Below are 19302 nucleotides of genomic sequence, written 5' to 3' on the forward strand. Positions count from 1 at the left end.
TAACGGTCCTCTGATGCTGCGAGCAACAACAGCCCAAGTGAACACTCAATGACACAATTCGGTACCACCTGGGTGACAGCCTCCACGCCTTCCTGACACGCCGGTCACATCTCATGTTGATTCGTCTTTATGCAATGTGTTGCTATTATCAGCTTATAAGGAAGGACTCTGCGCAGTGGAGTCAGTTTATGAAGTTAGAGTGATGGGCACATCTGATGGTTGCTGACAATGCAAAAACTGCCCCCACCCCCCCCATGTTACGTCAGAACCGTAAAGACACTTCTACGTTATCACAAGAGCATTTTTGTGTCCTTTGTCTTTAGTGAGAGCAACCGAGTTCACATCCTGTTGAGATCCAAATTAATATTATCACGCCAGTGCTTCCTCGATTCTTCCTCTATCTGTTCGTCGTTACTTGCGTATAAGTCCCCCCACCCCTTTAACCTCTAGGCTGTTGCGCAGTACGATGCGCGTGGGCCCGAGCGCTGCTCGTGCGCAGAGCGCCAGGACAGTGTTGTGCTGTGAAGCGCACTGAGAGGATTGGCGAGTGTAAGGAGAAGCTATGGGGTCTACTGCGTTGCTGGTGGCCCTGATGGCAGTGGCGATGACAGTGGCAAGGGTCAGGAGTCAGGACGGCGAGTCCATTGCCACCAGCTTCCTCTCAGGTCAGTCTTGGTCTGTGCATGAACTATTCAAGTACGTGCTAAGTGCCTATCCAAATGTAGAAGAATTGTGAAAGATTTGGAGGTACTAAATAGTGAATTTGTGAATTAGATTAGTGTCGTTGTGAACCGCGGTTTGCTGCTGAGTTACAAGGATGCGAGATTCCAAGTTCTAACGGCGGTGAAGATGTCTGTGTTGGTCTTTTGGGTTGTGACGCCATTTTCAGGGATGAAGTTTCAAGCGCACAACCTGGAAGACCGAGACAACTTTATAAATAACTCGGAAGAAAGTTTAAGGACGCGCGCGGAATTAAAAAAAATGCGTGGACATGAGGTGCCAACTTTCCAGAAAGGAGAACAAGGTTGTGGGATGATGTTAGGGGCTGGGTCGTGGTGGTGTATGTTGGACTGCGCGAAGGATTGGAATCCTTGCCCCATTAAACTCCGGTTCAGTCTCCTTTATTTACTTTCCATGACAACACTGAATAATTGTGCTATTATGTAATTTTCTCTTTTCTCTGGTCACGTCCTCCGTTACTTCGTACGCGGTTATCAGAATTAGCCACTACATAACGCATTCATAGTCCAAGAAGTAGAATTTTAAAACCTAACCTCACGAGGCAGTAGCCAGTGCACGTCTTCACGGCGAAGTTTAGAATTATCCGCAACCTCGAAGGCGCCCGGTCTCAGTAACTGATACACGCCCTGGCGTCTATCTGTGAACTTCGTTGAGGCAGACAGACGTCGCTCTGTGCGGCCCACCGAATAAATCTGTAGAATTTAAGGTTCTCACGGCTGTGAGTGCGATGATGACTGTCTTCGCAGAGCTACGTACCATTTGAAATCAGTACGTCAAAGCGTCGGTCTCACTACGCACCGGTGTGTCTGGTGCATGTGAAATTGGCGACCTTGTGCGACGCTGAAAAGAGACCTTGCTTGGTAAAAAGGTCATTTACTAGACCCAGACGGAGATGACACGAGCACAAATTATTCGCGACTGCGAACATTTAAAAAGATCATTGCCATTGGACATGGTTGTTGGGTTGCGTTGCTCAGACGCCCATCACATTACTAAGAGATATAAATCACTCTCCTTTCATATATTTTTAAATATTCCCCAAACTGAAAATATGTGAAATGATAATTGCCGATCTGAACAGGTTCTAAAACTGGCTCGTTAGTAAGTCATTATACAAAGGTAGTTTAAAGTCTTCAATGTGCACATTCCAGCACAAAACTTCCATCGATAAAGAAAGAACGTGTGGCCTTAAGACTTAAGGGACGCAAGGCGTGGGTGTGGGAGGATTCAGACTTCTGAGTGAAAGTCCGCCATGTCCACAGACTGTCATGGCGGTGCAGTGGAGCGGAACGGGAACTAGTTTAATTCGATTTTTTATTCGATGGGCCGATAGTCGCGTCTCGTCACTGCAACTGAATCGACTTCGAAGTGGGACGTCCGTCTTTGCTGAGACAAACGGCAAACAAAGGTGGAGCGTTGCGTGTTGCCTAGGCCTCATTCTCTTCGATGAATGGGCGAGTGCGTTCTGAATATTTTCTTGCCTTCCCGGTAGAAGAGAAAACGCGTGCTTTGGATGCGTCAGAGTATGTCCAGTTCGCCACTGGATATTTATTTCTTGTAGAAATGAAAGTTTTCTGCTCACATTATTCTAGGGAATTATCTCAATGGCAACAGCCGCCCAAAATAGTTTGCAGTGTCGGCGATGTCGAGCCCTCGAGCTCCGCTGATCCCAAACATCTAGGCACGTCGTCGATCGACTAGCGCGTACTGTCAACTCGAGGAGGATCAGATGGGCAGGACGTGCGGCATTCATGGGGGGTGACAATTCATATGGAGTTCTCGTCGGAAAACCTCGAAGGATAAAATCACTTGGGAGACCTAAGCGTCGATTGGGTTAAATATTAAAATGGGTCCTGAAGGCTGGAGTGGATTCACGTGGATCAAAGCGAGGTTCCGTGAACGTGGCAAATGGATCATATGCCGTGGTGGACGGAGGGCGTTGTTCTCGCGCGAGTAAACAACAAGTTCTTACCGTGTTCTGCGTCAGTTCGTATCCATGAGGGAAGCCAACTTTCTGAACACCCCGTATGACACGTAGAAGCGAAATTTGTGCGACTGAAGCAACGGGATCGCCATTAGCACCTGCGGTCCGTTAGGCGGTAATGCAGAACTCTGCCTCATTCAGAAAGCAGGAGGACGATGGCTGTCTCCTGAGTCGTAGCGCCTTCTAGTCTGGTAGAAATTTACCAACGTTTCAGAGGTCCTCGATTCCTCCATCATTAGGGCGACGAGTCATCAAGGACCATCCAGAAGACAGCCGTCTTCGGACTCACCGCCGCGAAAACCTCGAATTCTGCCACGTCCAAATAACCACCGCCTGACCCCTTTCGACTCCCGATTCATAAAATCGTAATTCGACGCGTGCATTTGACAGAGAAGTGAAACAAGCCGAAGGCCGAAGGCTGTTCTCTGTTTCACACTCGGAGCTGTTGCCTTGCCTCAGAGGGCACGTGCCCCTGTTCTTTGAGCACAGAAAGGGTCCGATGGCTTCCTCTTGTGAATACGGCAATGGACGTTCGGATTCCATATCCTTTATCAGTTAAGCAACTATCAGCTTGGAAAGTAGGACTGTGATACGCGGGTTAGGAGGTGCGTGACGTCACTGCCCGGTGAGGAAAAGAACGACGAATTGGGAAGATCCTTCTGGGATAGATCCCGGTCGCGTCCAGCAGTTGACCCACGGCAGGCGGGGAAGTGTGTGAACTGGGCTACCGGACGTCTAGGTTTGCCAACTACTGAGAAGCAAAACGTCGGATGTCGCTCGTTCCAGTTCACGGAGACGAACTTTCAACACGAATATGAAGAGCATTCCACGCTCTTAGAATGCCTGCGCTTGTACCGACGAGGGCGGGTTCCCGGCTCCACGCACGGAAATTGGAAAAAACGAACGCAGTCTCTGCAACAGTGGCTCACGGACGATGCGAGTGCTGCAGACACGAGACGAACGTGACAGATCGTAGAACTGCTTTTATGAAGCATCAGAAATGTCAAATTGAAATGTATAAATGCCAGCCGAGCCGTGTCCCACGCTGTCAGTTTCCTCCCGCTGCAGTCAGTGTGTGTTTGCGGCAGGCTGACCTCGCCGTGTGCCCTTGACCTCGAGCTGACCAGGAAGCCAATCCGCGACCTCATTCCGCAGCATTGGGCTTCCTGTCCTGATCGGCGCGAGGCCACGTGCCTCCAGAGACAGGCGGAGGATGATAGGAAGAAAAGTAAGGAAAGGAAATTGGCGAGAGCAAGAAGGAAATAACTAAGAAAGAAGGTGCTGACGTCGTGTTGGAAATTTTTAGAGAGAGAGAGAGAGAGCCCGTAATCTGTTGGTTCGAACATTGCGTTATACGTATTGAAAACCTAAATGAGCGAAGAGTGATATTATTAAAATTGGTTTTATTGAAGTCTTGGATCGGATGGTCTGATGCAGAGGTAAAGTCGCTGAGACAGTTTCATGAACCGCCCAACGCCAAGGGGCCTCGTCCGTGGAATGCAGCACGACACATTTTTCTGAGCAGGAAGTTCCGTCCCACCAAAAACTCTTCTTGTCTCACTGGTGTGACGGAATGTGTGAGCCGGTGCACTCTCAATAAGGCAGGCAAACACCCGCCCGCGACGAACCCTCGTGCCTCACAGAAGCAGAGGGCATTTGTTGGAGCGATCCACGCCGAAAGAGCGTCACAGTCAGGGCTTAGCACTCTTACTTTGTGTTTGAGACGGTACTCGGCCCAGGAGCGACTGTGCAGACTCTGATTTTTCGTGGTTTACTTCGATCTTTCCAGGCACTTCCATATTCTTCCAAATTTGCTGTTTGCAGCCGAGGCTGTTCCCAGTCAAAATCTGCCCCTTTTATCAAAGGCTGTGTAGCTATGGATTTCTTATGTTAAAATATGAAAGACGAAATAAATATCCGGCGAGTCCTTATTCACAAATTTACAAAGACTGTTCAGAATTATACTGGGTCGTTTTAAGCTCGTAAACTAATTAATAATAAAACAGATGATTTGGATTTCACGTCTAAGTTGTTAGTTTTCTTGTTTTTAGTTAAATATCGTACTTACGAAAGTATTCCAAGTAAAAGTTACACATTTTCAGGAGGTGTGCGTTTCGTGTCCAGTTTAACTTTTTGTGAGACGAACATTTTCTGGGCCTCTTTTGGGCTTCAGGTAAATCGACTGATAAGGCCTTAATGAAGTTCTATGGACAAGTTTTATATCCTGAAATGCGTTAAGAAACTTTAGTGGAAACTGATTTCGAAAACGTGCCTTGTGGACAGACGCTGCTGTAGTCATGGAAAACACATCCCTTTATGAAGGCAGGGAAGTGCTGTGAGGTGATGAATCAAGGACAAAAACTGTTTAGAACCTGACGGGATGACAAAATTTACACGTGAAAATAATTCAGATAAAATAACATGGAGACTTCAATGGGTGTATAAGACACGAACAGAATATTCTGAGCACGTTGATACAAGAGGATAAATAATTCTACATTTTCTGTCAGTTGTTGTTGCGAGGTTGTTTGGGAACACATGCATAGAGAACAAGGGACAACTTAGAAAAGGAGCACGGTACGGCATTCTGAAGAGACGAAACCCAAACCCTGAAGAATGTTTTGTCGCGGTCTGCTTAAACAGCAAATTTGGTTTCAAGTCGCACTCTGCCCCTTTTCGTGCGTCGTCCTTGTGGCCTCGCGATGAGACGACTTCCAATTCGAGGGGCCCGACCCTCCTTAATAGAATGCATCGAGGTTTGAATTGGACATCGCCCCAAGAAAGAGGACAAGAGGAAAATGATTAGTGACCAAAGATCGTACATTCTAAGCTGTTTATTGGATGCTGTCTACAACAGACAGTGAACATCGGTAGAGTAATTGTCGAAATGTATTTTGCCGCAATGGAGTCGATCATGCAGGACGCCCAGTTTATCGACAAACAATGAGCGTGTCGGTGGCTTTTCCGTTTGCGAAAAATCGCAGCGTAATGAAAAGACATCGGTGTCGTTCGCACATGCAATGTCGTCTTGAGAGTAACCATCGCGCAGGCGCGGAGGTTGTGGCAAGTAACGGTCCCGCTGGAATGTCGGGGCACTGACCTGGAGGCGCCCCACCCCCAAGGTCGCCTGCCGCCCGCGATGTTTCCCTTTCAGTCCGACTTTAAGATGTGAATTCGTGGGGTGAAAGCAAAACGGCGTCAGATGGAGGGGCGCTGTGCGCATTGCATAGCCTCAAATAAAGGGGTCATTTAGAAGACTCGGACGTAAATGGAGGTTGGAAAGGTTTTAAATAGTAATGTTTCAGGTCCTCACGATGGCGAGTACGAAGATGGCTATCTTCCGAAATCTTGCCTCGTGTTTTCTGGTATAAATTTACAGACGCTTCGGAGGTGATTTTTTCTTCCATCATCTGGGTGATTAACTACCAGACTACACAGTGCAACACCTCAATAAAACAATCATCTTATTACTCTCCGCTTTGGGAATCGGAAATCTCACCCAGTACTCAACCGTTGAGCCACGGTGGTCTAGCGGTTAGAACGCTGGCCTTGTAATCCTGGGGTCTCGGGTTCGAATTTATAACTTGTGTTGGGCAAGGCCGTGGTCTAGGCAACACGGAGTTTTCCTCCGTGGCATCCCAACAATTACTCCATTCACACACACAGAAGAAGGCAATGGCAAACCACTTCTGGATCATCTGCCAAGAACGTATATGAACAGGTCCCAGTCCGAGAAAAGGATGGAAGGATCCTGTTCATATGGACCTGTCGTCAGACAGAACACTAAATAAAATAATAATAATAATAACTCAACCGTTAGTATCAGCAGTTATCGCAGTAACGTTACTTTGAATCTGTGGTTGTCGCCGACAAGCACTGACGTGGACTGCGTATGGTATTTTTTGTTGCAGTGGTTGAGAACTCGACGATTTCACTGTAGAATGTAGCATAAATAACATTCTTTGAAAGAAATGTTATGCATTCTTGAACTGTGTGTCCATATGAGCGTTGCGTGTTTCCAGTGGAAACTCCAGTTGCGAGATGTGTGTGGAAAATAAGGCCTCAGGCCTGTTGAACTCTAATGGCTTGACCTTCGAAGTTCATTTGAAGAATGTCGGCAAAGAGTCAGCTATCTAACTACGAGTCTACACGGCGCTGGGACCCGTAATCTTCACCGCCTTATATAGCAATGAATTGTTCGTAAGCAGGACGCCATGAGGCAGATAAAGGACTTAGAGGTGAAGCTCTGTGAATACAAATCTCTGCACTGCATGGAGGCCAGTGATTAGTTCCACGCTCTGATAGCTTTACCCCCTGCCCGTTACTTGGTGGGCCCCAGAATCGGTTTCGGTGGCGAGGAAAATTACTGTTCTGCAGATAGTTGATGCTCGGTCATCCACCCCGAAGACAGTTTATCGACTGAGCTGGCTCCGCTGGCCTTAAAGCAGTAACCCCAAAAAGTCTTAATTTGGAAACTCTAAGTTTGGTGTACGCAGACCGAGCTTATATTCAAAGACGTTGTTGAGTATTATCGTTGTCGGTACTCCAAAGTGGCCTCGATTGGACTGCAGTCTGTCGGTGCTTATGGTATTGGCAGTGGAAGGAACCATCGCTTCGCGTTCCTCTAATTTGTGCTTCGAGATTCGTTGACACGCTGTGCCCTGCCGTCCTGTACGAGATGCAAAACCACGGAAGCGCTTAATGAACGAGGCTCAGCGGAAGAGACAAGAGAAGTGCGGGTCCCGTTAAGGTGACGTCACGTCGCCTCCCGTTACACAGTTCCTCCGCGCTCAATAGGTCAGTGTCTCCACGAAGTGGGCGTGGCCCATCGGAGGTCTGTTGTAGCATCACGTCGGTTTTTGAGAAACACGTTAATACTTGACAACAAATTCAGTTTAAGAGGTTCGATATTTCGTACGACATTACTTATACATTATTTTCTCTAATAATAACATCAAATGTTTCATTCGACTAAAAATAATCGACCGAACGATTCGCGATTCTTAGCGTTGTCCATGAACTTTATTTCAGTGTTCGAAAATGGGTTGCTTTCCAAATTCCTGGTTTAGCCTGACCTCATTAATATTTACCAAGTAATTCTTGACATTTTAAGAAACATTGGTCAATGTTTCACGTGTGGCAGGCCTGCTGGATACAATAACGAGCACGGCGGACAGCAAGGACTGCCCAGGGGTCTGCGTTCATACCCTTGCAACGCTCATTTGCTACGAGGTGCTCGAAGACGTGGTGTGTCCGTCTCCGAGCATGCGCTGTTGCGTTGAGCCGCCCCCGAGCAACACCAGCCTGCCGCCCCCCAAAGGGGCCACTCAGAGTACAGCTGCGCCTGTCGTCAGCTCCACAGGACAGTCCACGAAAAGGCCGCAGGTTAGAATCACGACATAGCTCAGTGAGGCTTAAATCTGAGGTAAACGAATCCGATTTTGGAAGTCAAACATATTTTGCTGTGACGAAATTTCAGCAGCTGCCATGGATGAAAACATTTCGGAATGAAATTCTCATATCTCATTGTTATGTCAGTAACTTTGGTATGCCTGTTTAATGCAGTGAATTTTGTTTCAGTCCCCTGATCCTCTGCCCCAGCCTCAAGCATCTGCGTCAACCATGGAGAAGGATGACTCTGGTAAGATCTTGTTTATCGTGGCAAGTTTGGGGTTGGGTCTTGAGAAGTTTCTTTTGCATGAAACATTTTTTAAAATAATTTAATGAAATAAATTCTAATACTTCCAGTATTTACTATTATGTCTTGTATAACAACATACTGTACCTATCTGATCCAACCCAATCATGCTGCATAAGTTTGTGGTTTGTGAGGGAGATGTACCATGAAAGATGGAATTGAAAATGCTTACAGAATTCTTATTGAACCAGTTGTAACCTTTTGTGTAAATAATGTTAAACATTTAGTTTCTGTAGTGGTTTGGCATTATTTTTTTATCTACCGAGCAGTAATTATGAAATTCTCTGGGCGTGTTAATTGTCGACACACAAAGGTTAGTGCAGTATTTGAGTGAATTACAAGACATGTTGGAATTCTGCCAGAATTACGCAGAGAGCATCATAAAGGAGTGTCAGCCCTCAGAACAACCATTGACCATTACCAGGTTAAATATTTCTCCTTGCATGTAATGGGCAATCACATTCTCGTATCTGAAGATGATGCAGTTTGATCTTTAATCAGACAACAGACAGTGCCCAAACAAATGCTCTTAGTGTTGCGTGGTGTGTGCGCAGTGAAGGCGTGCCCCGGGGTGTGCGTGGCTGAGAGAATTGCAGATTACTGTGAGGCTGTGCTCAATGTCCTGGATTTGTGCAAGCCAGGACTGCGTTGCTGCGTGTCCAGAGATTCTTATGGCGATGGGGAATTACCGCCAAACCTCGTCCTCATGGATCGCAATGGCAGTCGCCCCACTTCAGGTTCTTTCCTGCTACCTCTGTTTTGTAGGTTAGGTTACATTTGTGGATTTAACCAACAGGCCAGCCCTTTAAAGATCCTCATCTCGCATTTGTACGAGTAAAGACGTTATTGCTTACTGAACTGTAACAACCATAAAGTTTTGATCTTATAGAATTCATCACACGTTAGAAGACGAAGTAAAACTCTGAAGAGGGAGGAGGAAAACGACTTAAATATTTGTCACATCCTCTCCACACTTCTTCAAGAAACTATAATTTCTTGTTTGGATCCAGAAAGTTATAGGCGTTATTTAACTTTGGAAAAGTTGAATAAATGCCATATCTTTTTATTTTATTTTAATAATAGTTTCAAGAAATTGGCTGTGAATTAAATCCAGATACGTTCGTTTTGATATGTACAAACAATTCAATAAAAGATTTCCAGAAATGTTTAATACATCAGTAGCTGTTTGTTACAGCTGAATATTTTTTTCAATTATTGTACAAGTGATTTGAAGAAGATAAATGTAAATTAACCTTTCAGACTTCACGTTACTATTGCATATGGAATCATGTGCTTGACGCCAAAAGTTCTGTAAAATTAAAAAGAGAAAAATAATCTACTCTTTCAATATATAAGTAGTTGCTTAAATATTCTTGTGTGAGGCCCAATACAAGGATTGAAGTCCAATTGAGGTTATTATCAAAGTTGGTAATGTTATTGCATTGTTCAGGTGGCGACAGTGGTTCTACAATACCAGTGCTGACAACTGTTACTCCACGGCCATACTCTTCCACGCTAAGACCTGCACCGACATCTCCGCGACCGCTACGACCGTGCAGAGGAGAGTGTGTCAGCGGCTTATTTGCTCTGTTCTGTGATGACATAGACTCGGAAGCTTACTGTTCAGATGATTTGAGCTGCTGTGTCACAAGTTTACACTCTGCAACTCCATCCAGGGACCCTGACCCCACAAAACCGGCCACTACCACCGCCAGCACGAGTACCACCACTACAAGGTGACTTTATGAAACGGAGCACAATGTCTGCACGCACGCTGTGCTGCCAGGGTTGATCTCTGGCAAAAAATGCTTGTGACATAGGGGTTAGTGCTCTTCTTTTGTTTTCAGGGGCCCCAGATGCAAATCTTCACCCAGAAACTAGGTACACTGACTCAGATTTTAGTGCCTTCATCTTTGTTATTTTTTTGATGTAATAACACTTTTCAGGTTGAATGACTGATTGAGAAGGCTGTGGAAGGAAGACGACATGCCCTGTTTGTAGATGTTTCGCACGACTGACACCTTAACAACTTTTACTTCGACCACTTGCTTTCCTGTTTTTCCTGGTACATGAGCTGTAATCATGCTGTCATATATATAAAACACATGCAGTTCGAGGCGTGTCTTTAAATTTCACAAGTAAGAACCAGTCACTCGCTACCAGAAATGCTGGAATTTTTCTTTGCCTGTGCTCGCTCCACCTGCAGTCTGTCAGCTACGGGTGACACTGTCTATATTTTAAACCTTATTTGACCATGTGTCACAGTAGCGTACACTACACCCTTAATTCCAGAGTTTGAGTCCAGCTAGCAGCCCATAGCATGGAGTTTAGATTGCCTAAACTCGTATGTCAGACGTTACAGTTTCCATTATATCATCACACTCTATCTCTGGATGAATCTGGAGGGACCAAGCAGTTCATGCACCTACTAAAACCTACTAAAACATTCCTGAATAAACTTTGATATAGAAGTGTATAAGGTAAATAGATCAATGATATAGGAAGGAAGCTTCATGTTTGTGATATGCAGTGATCAGTTTAATCAGATTGTGTGTGCACCTCTTTAGCCAACCCAGCACACCATCACAGCCACCGCTACCACGCTGTCCTGGCTTCTGTCTTATCAACATCATGGCTGCATTCTGTGAGCGTCCGTCTGTTCTGATAGCTCAGACGTCCAACTGCCAGCGAGGTTCTGTGTGTTGCGATAACACTCGCGGTCACCACAACGGCGGGGTGGCCTCTGGAGCCACTGCATCGAGACCTCGGCCGAGGCCCAAGCCTCCCGCGACGACCACTTCTACGACCACAACACCAGCTCCTCCTGATGACCGGCCAGACTGTCCAGGGTCCTGTATTGTTTCATACTTGTCTTTCACATGTTTCAGTAAGTACGTCATCTAGAAATTGGATTTATCTAAGTAGCTTCATATCTATATGACACGCCGGGTTTCATACATGTGATTCCTCAGTTTAACAGATCTTCCTGATTGTAAGTAAAAGAATGGTAACAAGCAAACTGTGCACTGAATATTATCATGAAACCAGGTTGAAGTGTCTCATGGTTTCCCTCTGTTCCTCAGAACCATCAGCCATTTGTTCATGAGCAGTTCCTTCTAAATATTTTCAAGTACCCGCATAATCTGCTTGTCTCCGTCAGCGCAGATGTAAAAGTGTAGCAAACGAATAAATATGCGCTCGGAAGCAGGGAGCTTCATAAGATTCTCATTTGTCCAGGGAATGCAGAGATGACAGAGTTGTTCCGGTGTCGAAAGTCTGGGACTCAGTGTTGTGCTCCAAAGAGCATGATCCGCGAGATGCTGGACCAGAGGCACGGAGGCAATGGACAGGCCAGGAATGAAACAGTTTCTCCCCACTATAGGCTACCATCAGCACACACTACTGGCCATTTGCCATCTGCCCTTGCACCGGGTGAGCGTGGGGAGGGTTAACTTCATGTACTTTGAAATTAGCAAGACGGATTTAGTAACATTTCACAGGAGGTGTTTGTTGTTCACTGGAACACACAGTCTACTGTTAATTTTGGTGAGAGAGAAAAATATAGATAAAATGAACTTGGTTGTTGAAAAAAATATGAATAATAAGTTAGGGTCTGCGACGACGTTACAGATCCATCGGGCTGAAATGAAGCAGACACTTCTGAAAGAGAAACTACATTCTTTTGGTGAAAGTAAATTATTCAAAAACATAAAATTAAAGGATTTGTTAATTTGCATTTTGTGTTTGAACAAAATTTCAATAAACATGTTACTTCTTTTGTAATGTTTCGTGAGTCAAAGCGAAGTTGTCTATGTGTTTAAGATACGCTCTGTACACAAATATGGGAGGGGAATCTTCATGCACGCAGTCAAGAGGAGAAGTGCATTTTATTTAACTTAGCACTTGTGTTGACTCCCAGGCCCTTCAGCTGGCAGTTCCACAACACCCCGTCCACCCGTGTACAGCAAGTACGTGTGTGGAGTGAAGGGGACGGCCCGCGGCCGGGACAGGCAGGGCCGTGTTGTGGGTGGGGAGGATGGTGACCCGGCAGAGTGGTGCTGGCAGGTGGCACTCATCAACTCCCTGAACCAGTACCTCTGTGGCGGTGCACTTATTGGCACTCAGTGGGTCCTCACAGCTGCTCACTGTGTTACTAAGTGGGTGCTAGCCACGTGCATATTACTGCATGTTCTCGCTACTTCATCGTAATGATGTCTCATATTGATCAACAGTGCTTTGTGGTGTCATTTTTGACGCTCGTACCTCATGTTCGGCAGGATGCTTGCTGCTTGCTGCTTGCTAGTGTTTGTGTTTATAGCTGGTTTGTCTTGAGCCCTTAGCCCCTTGTTTCTGAATCAGTAAAATGTTAAGCAGTGGCCTGTTACAGCTTTTTGAATTCATAATCATTGCTGTCCAAAGAAACCTTGAGTGGGTATTGCAGTGTTATTGATATAATTAGCAGAAACATTGTAAAATAAAAGAGGAATAATTAAGTTGTTACTTCTCCCCATTACTATTATGATAAAAATGCAAGAAGTACAACTGTAGGAACCAGGAATATGTACTGGTAGTATCTTAGTGTGTGTACAACTTAAAATTTCTAATTTCCAGTTCATCGTGCATAATAATTATCGTGTCAATTTTAGCCTGTGAACAAAACCACACATACTATGCCACAGCCGTCTGTTACCTGTTCTAGCATCGTACGGTCGGGAGACGCAATCTACGTGCGTGTCGGTGACCACGACTTGACGCAGAAGTACGGCAGTCCGGGCGCGCAGACTCTTCGAGTGAGCACTACGTACATCCACCACAACCACAACAGCCAGACGCTTGACAATGACATCGCACTTCTGAAACTGCATGGACAAGCAGAGCTTAAGGATGGGGTGTGTCTTGTGTGTCTCCCGGCACGGGGCGTGAGTCAGGCGGCTGGCAAGAGGTGCACGGTCACAGGCTACGGCTACATGGGGGAGGGTAAGGAGCAGATGTGTAATATAAGGATCTCTTGGCTCTGTGAAATGCCGTTACATCTCACTTCCTTTATTCGGCGCAGAAAGGGTTACATGACATGATTTTTGTAAGATCCAAATGTGCCATGCACCATTTTTCGATGAACTCGAATTGTTTATGATTGAAACATTTATACTTCTCGACTGGGGGTTTCCGTTCTCTGCTATCGGGCAGCAGTCAAGTGTAATGTAACATGATCTAGGCAATGCATGTCATCATACTATCCATTTGATGCTGACATGTCAGTATGTCGGAAACACGTCACACTTGTATGCAGGGGTACGTGGTTTGAATCTTGTTCTGGCAGAAATTCCTCCTTGTTTTCCTTTCATCTTCAAAGCATGTTCTGTGTTTTGTGTGGGATGTAACTTCAGTCTCTCGCTCTAAGTGAAGGACAGGTGCTGGGCTGAGATAGATTATGTGACATGGTCCTGGTAGAGTGTATTAAGAAGGTTCTGTTATGTGTTAACTGTTACTGATTACTGTTATTCTGTTCTTGCTACGTTAGTGCCAGGGTCCCACTAGGTTATCGAGTCTCAATTTTTGTTTCATCCAACTCTTTATTATCCTGTGTTGAATTAACTAGACAGATATTTTATCTTCTGTAGTGGTAAAAATTCTTTCTCTGTTTGTGCTTTAAGCTTCTCTTAATGTCTGTGCACATTGTCAAAATGCTCCTTTTTTCCTGTGGTGCTAACGTTACTGTAAACATCACAATGCTGACCTTTCAGCTGGTCCGATCCCACTTCGTGTTCGAGAAGCTGAGATTCCTATCGTCAGTGATGCTGAGTGTATCCGCAAGATCAATGCAGTCACAGAAAAAATATTTATCCTACCAGCTAGTAGTTTCTGCGCTGGCGGAGAAGAAGGCAATGATGCATGTCAGGTATGTGGATTATTGACGCTTCAACACGCTGTAGTGAGGCTGTCACAAGGCCACATTTAACAGAATGTGGTACAGAGATGTTAATGTATAAAGGAATTGGTCTGTTGCATGAGAAAATTATGGGGCAAATTTTTTCCAGAAATGGAACGCAGGAAAGATAGATTTCTGCCTCCTGAAAGTTCTTGAGTTTCACATTTTGTGGTAAAAAGGACTGAGTATTTTGCTACTAGGAGTAACAGATAAGCCATTCAGTAACTACTGCTGCTGCACAATTTGGTGGCTACGTAACTCAGCTTTTGTGCTCGCCTCTTTCAACACCGAACTGGAAATATTACACCGCATTTTGTTGTGAATTTGAACTACGTTTCACAGGGAGATGGAGGTGGTCCCCTGGTTTGTCAGGATGATGGCTTCTATGAGCTGGCAGGCTTGGTGTCGTGGGGCTTCGGCTGCGGGAGAGTGGACGTTCCGGGTGTTTACGTCAAAGTGTCGTCATTTATCGGGTGGATCAACCAGATCATCAGCGTGAACAACCTGTAGGTCATGCACATGGAGACAGCAACAAGAAAGTTTACTTGCTCAAGAGTCGAATGTGGGTCTCGTGGTTAGATATTTGTGATTACATTTTAATGTGTTCGCTTGGAAAGTGTTGTTATATTAAGCTGTTTGGCAGCGTAGTCCAAAATTCAACATCACAAAAGTGAATCCATAATTTCAAAAAGGTCCTGAGCAAGTCCAGTACACTTCACATCCTCACAACTTAAGTCATTAAGATAGATTTTAATATTGTCCTCTTAATTCTCAGTCCTCTACGTAGCCACCTTCCTCGAAGTTTCCTCACTTCATTCGTTACGTATCCGACCTACATTTTTACTTGGGCGACAGACCGTGGTTGAAAAGGTTTTAGATCGTTCTTACAGGGCTCTGCGTATTCTTAACAGTCTGTATTTCCTTTTAAATTTTTAGTTAATATTTATTTTTGTGGAGTTGGCTTGATTACTTGTATGCTGACTTCCACTTTTACGGAGGGTGCAGTGCACTGTGTGTGTTTATATATATATAAACAAGAAACATCTAGAATTTTGGTGGGAAAACCTCTGCTTGATAAATTACTGCAGAGTGAAGAATTGAGAGAATAATATTAGAATAAATATTGTTGATATAATGCATTATGAAATGGATGTGATGGAAATAGCTCAAATGCTGTCCATTGGTGGGCATTTATGTTAGTGGTGCTGATCTTCCAGGTTCTAGTACTAGACAGTGAGCGAGTCATTAAAGTATATGTAAATATATTGAAAGGACTCTGATGTGTTTTGTGTGGAAGAAAATGACATATTTATATAAGAGTTTTCTTAGTAATTCCATTTATTGGGGCCAAGTTAAGACGGTGTTATATTTTAGGATCCTAATATCCAAATCTGCTCCATACCTCTTTGCAAATTAGTGCCGTTTAAATGACGTATTTAACACGCTCGGCTTGCCGCTAAGACTGCCAAACTGAGTGAAGATTAATTTTCTGTTCAGTACCTGATATGCCCTTCACAGGCAGTTTCACTTTTTTAACAGACACCAGGTGGCGTAACATTGCTGTTGCCTTCTCGTGTCCCCCTCTCCCTGCCAGTGAACCAATGAGATAAGTACATATAAATCTGCCTCATGCTTACAGCTAGTTAGTGTTGCATCTAATTCATATGTTGTTTTTGTTTGTTTGTTTGTTAACACATGGTTCAAACAATTGATTACATATTTTCAGGACTTCCTGTTTCCAACCAGTAGATAGCTGACTATCTTGTAAGTGTTACTGATTGATTATTTGTTTATAGATGACTGTGTTACTGGTCCTGATTATGAACATGACTGGTCAGTTGTTTTACAGTGTCATGGAAATTGTTCCGTAGCGTGCAAGCGTTGGTTCAGTGATTAGCTTGTAGATAATGATTACAGTAATCTTTATCACTTCTGTGGGTTGAGATATTCTGGGTTTTGTTGCTCTGTAGTCTCGTAGGCGTTCACCAGCGTTCGAGAGTAAAATATTTCCAATATCTTCAGGGTAAAATTTCTACAAGACTGTATGATGACGCAACCGAGATCACAAAGAACCTCAATCTCCTTTCTGTCACTTTTGTCTGGGAATGATAATTTCCCGTTGTGTCGTAACATTCAGCCCATTTCATTTGCACGGTGAAAGGCCAATCAGCTGTCTGAGGTTTAGTAAATGAACAGTTACATTTCAGATTGTGGAACATTCATAATGTTTATTTTCAAGCAGTTGTAGGAAGTCACTTGTTAGGATTTCTGAAACTGAATGGGAGTTGAAAGCATGAATTAATATTATTGATGGTCTGTCATCTCTTGCATCTTTATACTGAAGTTGTCAACATGAAAAGAGGGGATTGAAAAACCGCAGACGCGACAAAACAAGGACGTCTGTACAACTCGAGGCTTTTCTAAGTTACCAGAGAGAATAAAGAGTGTGTGTGTAGAGTAGAGGGAACAGTTGGCAGTGAATCAGGAAGGCTGCCTTGAGCCTTGGTGCAGATTAGTCTCTTGTTACTATCATAATGTTCAGGGTACTCATCAACAGGTTCAGTTCTATCAGTGCTGTGCACACCTGCGCCCTAGTGTTACAAACAGAATCCGTTCCCCTGGGAAACTGGAAAATATTTTATAAACAATCCAGATAAGAGGAAAATAAATCAAAATTAAGAGAAAGGTCAATTTAACAAAAATTAAATTCCACTTTTCCATTTGTAGGTGTTAGAAGGGTGACACTGATAGAGTTACATTGCCATGCAGAATTAAGTAACAGTTGTCCTGTTCATTAGGAGTCCAGTCACCTGACCTGACTGCTTCCTGTCATTAAAATTCCCTAACTTATTTGTTTATTAATTTCTTTGCGGGTTATTTATTATTAAATAACGGCGAGAGTGGCCTCGCATGATTCGTGCTCATCTTTTTAAAGGTACAACTGTGCATCAGGCCACTTCACCATTTTAATTTTTAACGCCACACCTTTGCTTATGAACTAATGTGTCAGGTTCAAGTACATTTAAAAAAAAACATCAGAAGTAATTAAACAAAATAAATGTTAATGTAGAAGTTAGTAAGGAAGGCTTTTGATAAATGTAATTTGTGACAGGCAAAGTGTGGTATAGAACATTGGTGTTCTTGTTCAGTGATTCATTAAATTGCATTATTAGAAGGTCCTTAGTGCCTTAGGGATGCAAGTGGCGTGTGCCTGTAGACGAAGCTGTGTAGCATGAGACGAGCAATGAGTGAAACATTTTAATGTTTATTTTAAGCTACAGCTGATGTGTGTAGAGCTTTTTATGCACTTCAAACTGCCAGTGTTAAGCTTCATTCTTAATAACCGCTGTACTTGATACTCGACCTTTGAATGAATATGGTCCCAGAGATTGTGCGTTACAGAATTACTAAAAAGCAGTGCTCATTCAGGTTATGTTTTGTGATTTCCTGGCACCAAGAAAACTCCAGTCATTTCTACAGAGTTTTAGGACATAATTGGTTTAATTTAATTTTGTAATTATGAGCACACTGGTAATTAATAAGAGTAATAAAAATGTGTTGTGCTTCTCTTAGATTCATGAAAGTATACCCTCTTAAGCTACATCACAGAATTTTCCTGTATCCCTCAGTGTGTGGTACACAGCACAGAAAAATAGATCACAAGATAATTAAGCCTATGTGGATCACAAGATAATTAAGCCTATGTTTCTCACAGGATGGTTTTTATAAATATATCCTAAGTAGTCCCGTACATTACAATAATTATAGTATGCAATTCTCATGTTTTGTTTTTCTTTTCATTGTAAGAGAGCCGTATCTTTAGAATTATAAGAAGAGGTTATAAATGTAATTAGGGGAGAATAGCCGGAAGTGACAGGTGGATAATATGACACACCTGTGTTGCTGATAGATTTGTTGAATGTTTTCAGATTCTACGCCGTTAGGTTGGTCACGTTGTTACTAGTGAAATATGGCGTGTTGAAAGAGCGCGATTCATAAGCTTTGTGTAGGCATAAGTATGTTTTATGGTGTTTCTCTTACGGTTTTACAGCCACAGTTTATCAGTATTATCCGTTTGAATAATTTTAATCAGTTTATTGAAACAGATAACCGGTGAAGACTTCGGGAGTAAGTCATAATTAATGCTAATTGCTTCGATCAGTTTCTTGTGTTCGGAGAAACATGTGCAGCAGACACTGGATTTAATGAAATACCATTGTGTGTGAACTCTGTACACGGACCTAATATACTAGTTGCATATGTAACAAACATTTCTTCGTACTCCAAACACTACAGAAAGCATGCAGTCATACGAGTATATTCTGAAGTCAGTGGTTGTGTGTTAACACCGACGTATATTTACAGTGTGCAATTTTAAGATAGTCTCCCTATATACTTTGGAACAGATAAATATTTTGAAAGTATACATTACGCATTGTTGGAATATGTGAATCCAAAGTGTAGATGTCTTTTTTGAAACACGAATCGATTAACTAGTTTAACTGGAAGGTGTTGGGAAGAATATTGTTCCATCATTTGACGCTAGATGGAGAAGTGGAGTGACTGAAGTCGGATGTAAGACGGGTTAAGATTATTTTGGATTTGGCATTACGTTCGCGTGGTGGGGGAGGAAGTTGTGCTGTTCGCAATTCAAAACCCCAATATCAGTGCATTTTGTGTTTCTGTGAGGAAGACAGTGTGAATGCTGTGGCAGTGGTAAGTTGATTATGTTTCATTTAACGTTCTTAAGTATCAGTGGAGTTTATAATGACGTGTTTCGTCAGAAAATGATGCAACATTTCCGAGTAGGGTGTAGGGAATATTTAGGTAATATGTAATGCTCAGAAGGAACAGCATTTAATGACATATCCACTTGTTGCAGTAGGATTGTCGTCCTTTTGAAGGCAGGAATATCGGCGTGTGTAATTGAGAGGGAAAGATGTCGCATTG

At 43.6% G+C, this 19302-nt stretch overlaps 2 protein-coding genes across 3 annotated transcripts in view; both read left to right on the plus strand.

The window, feature by feature from the left end:
* Positions 1-504: 504 nt before the first annotated feature.
* Positions 505-17924, plus strand: mas (trypsin-like serine protease domain-containing protein masquerade). Of its 2 annotated transcripts, XM_087350976.1 has the most exons (11): positions 505-665; positions 7869-8110; positions 8306-8366; positions 8978-9160; positions 9874-10159; positions 10991-11310; positions 11661-11855; positions 12343-12580; positions 13123-13400; positions 14168-14322; positions 14695-17924. In XM_087350976.1, exons 1-11 carry the CDS (start codon positions 563-565, stop codon positions 14860-14862), a joined length of 2229 nt encoding a protein of 742 aa, XP_087207102.1. In that variant the 5' UTR covers positions 505-562; the 3' UTR covers positions 14863-17924. The 2 variants fall into 2 exon arrangements, with proteins under 2 accessions (XP_087207102.1, XP_087207103.1); XM_087350977.1 differs by lacking the exons at positions 505-665; positions 7869-8110 and having other exon boundaries at positions 8323-8366; positions 8983-9160.
* An 835-nt stretch (positions 17925-18759) lies between these two features.
* LOC110830463 (COMM domain-containing protein 4) overlaps positions 18760-19302 on the plus strand; it is a 37092-nt gene continuing 36549 nt past the window's right edge. Inside the window, exon 1 of the mRNA XM_022065446.2 lies at positions 18760-19068. The gene's annotated coding sequence lies outside the window, so the exon portion shown is untranslated. The remainder of the gene's footprint in view (positions 19069-19302) is intronic.

Source organism: Zootermopsis nevadensis, unplaced genomic scaffold, assembly GCF_977971745.1.
Source record: "Zootermopsis nevadensis isolate Lab colony 2312 unplaced genomic scaffold, Znev_1.0 Znev_ptg000017l, whole genome shotgun sequence".
Lineage (NCBI taxonomy): Eukaryota > Metazoa > Arthropoda > Insecta > Blattodea > Termopsidae > Zootermopsis > Zootermopsis nevadensis.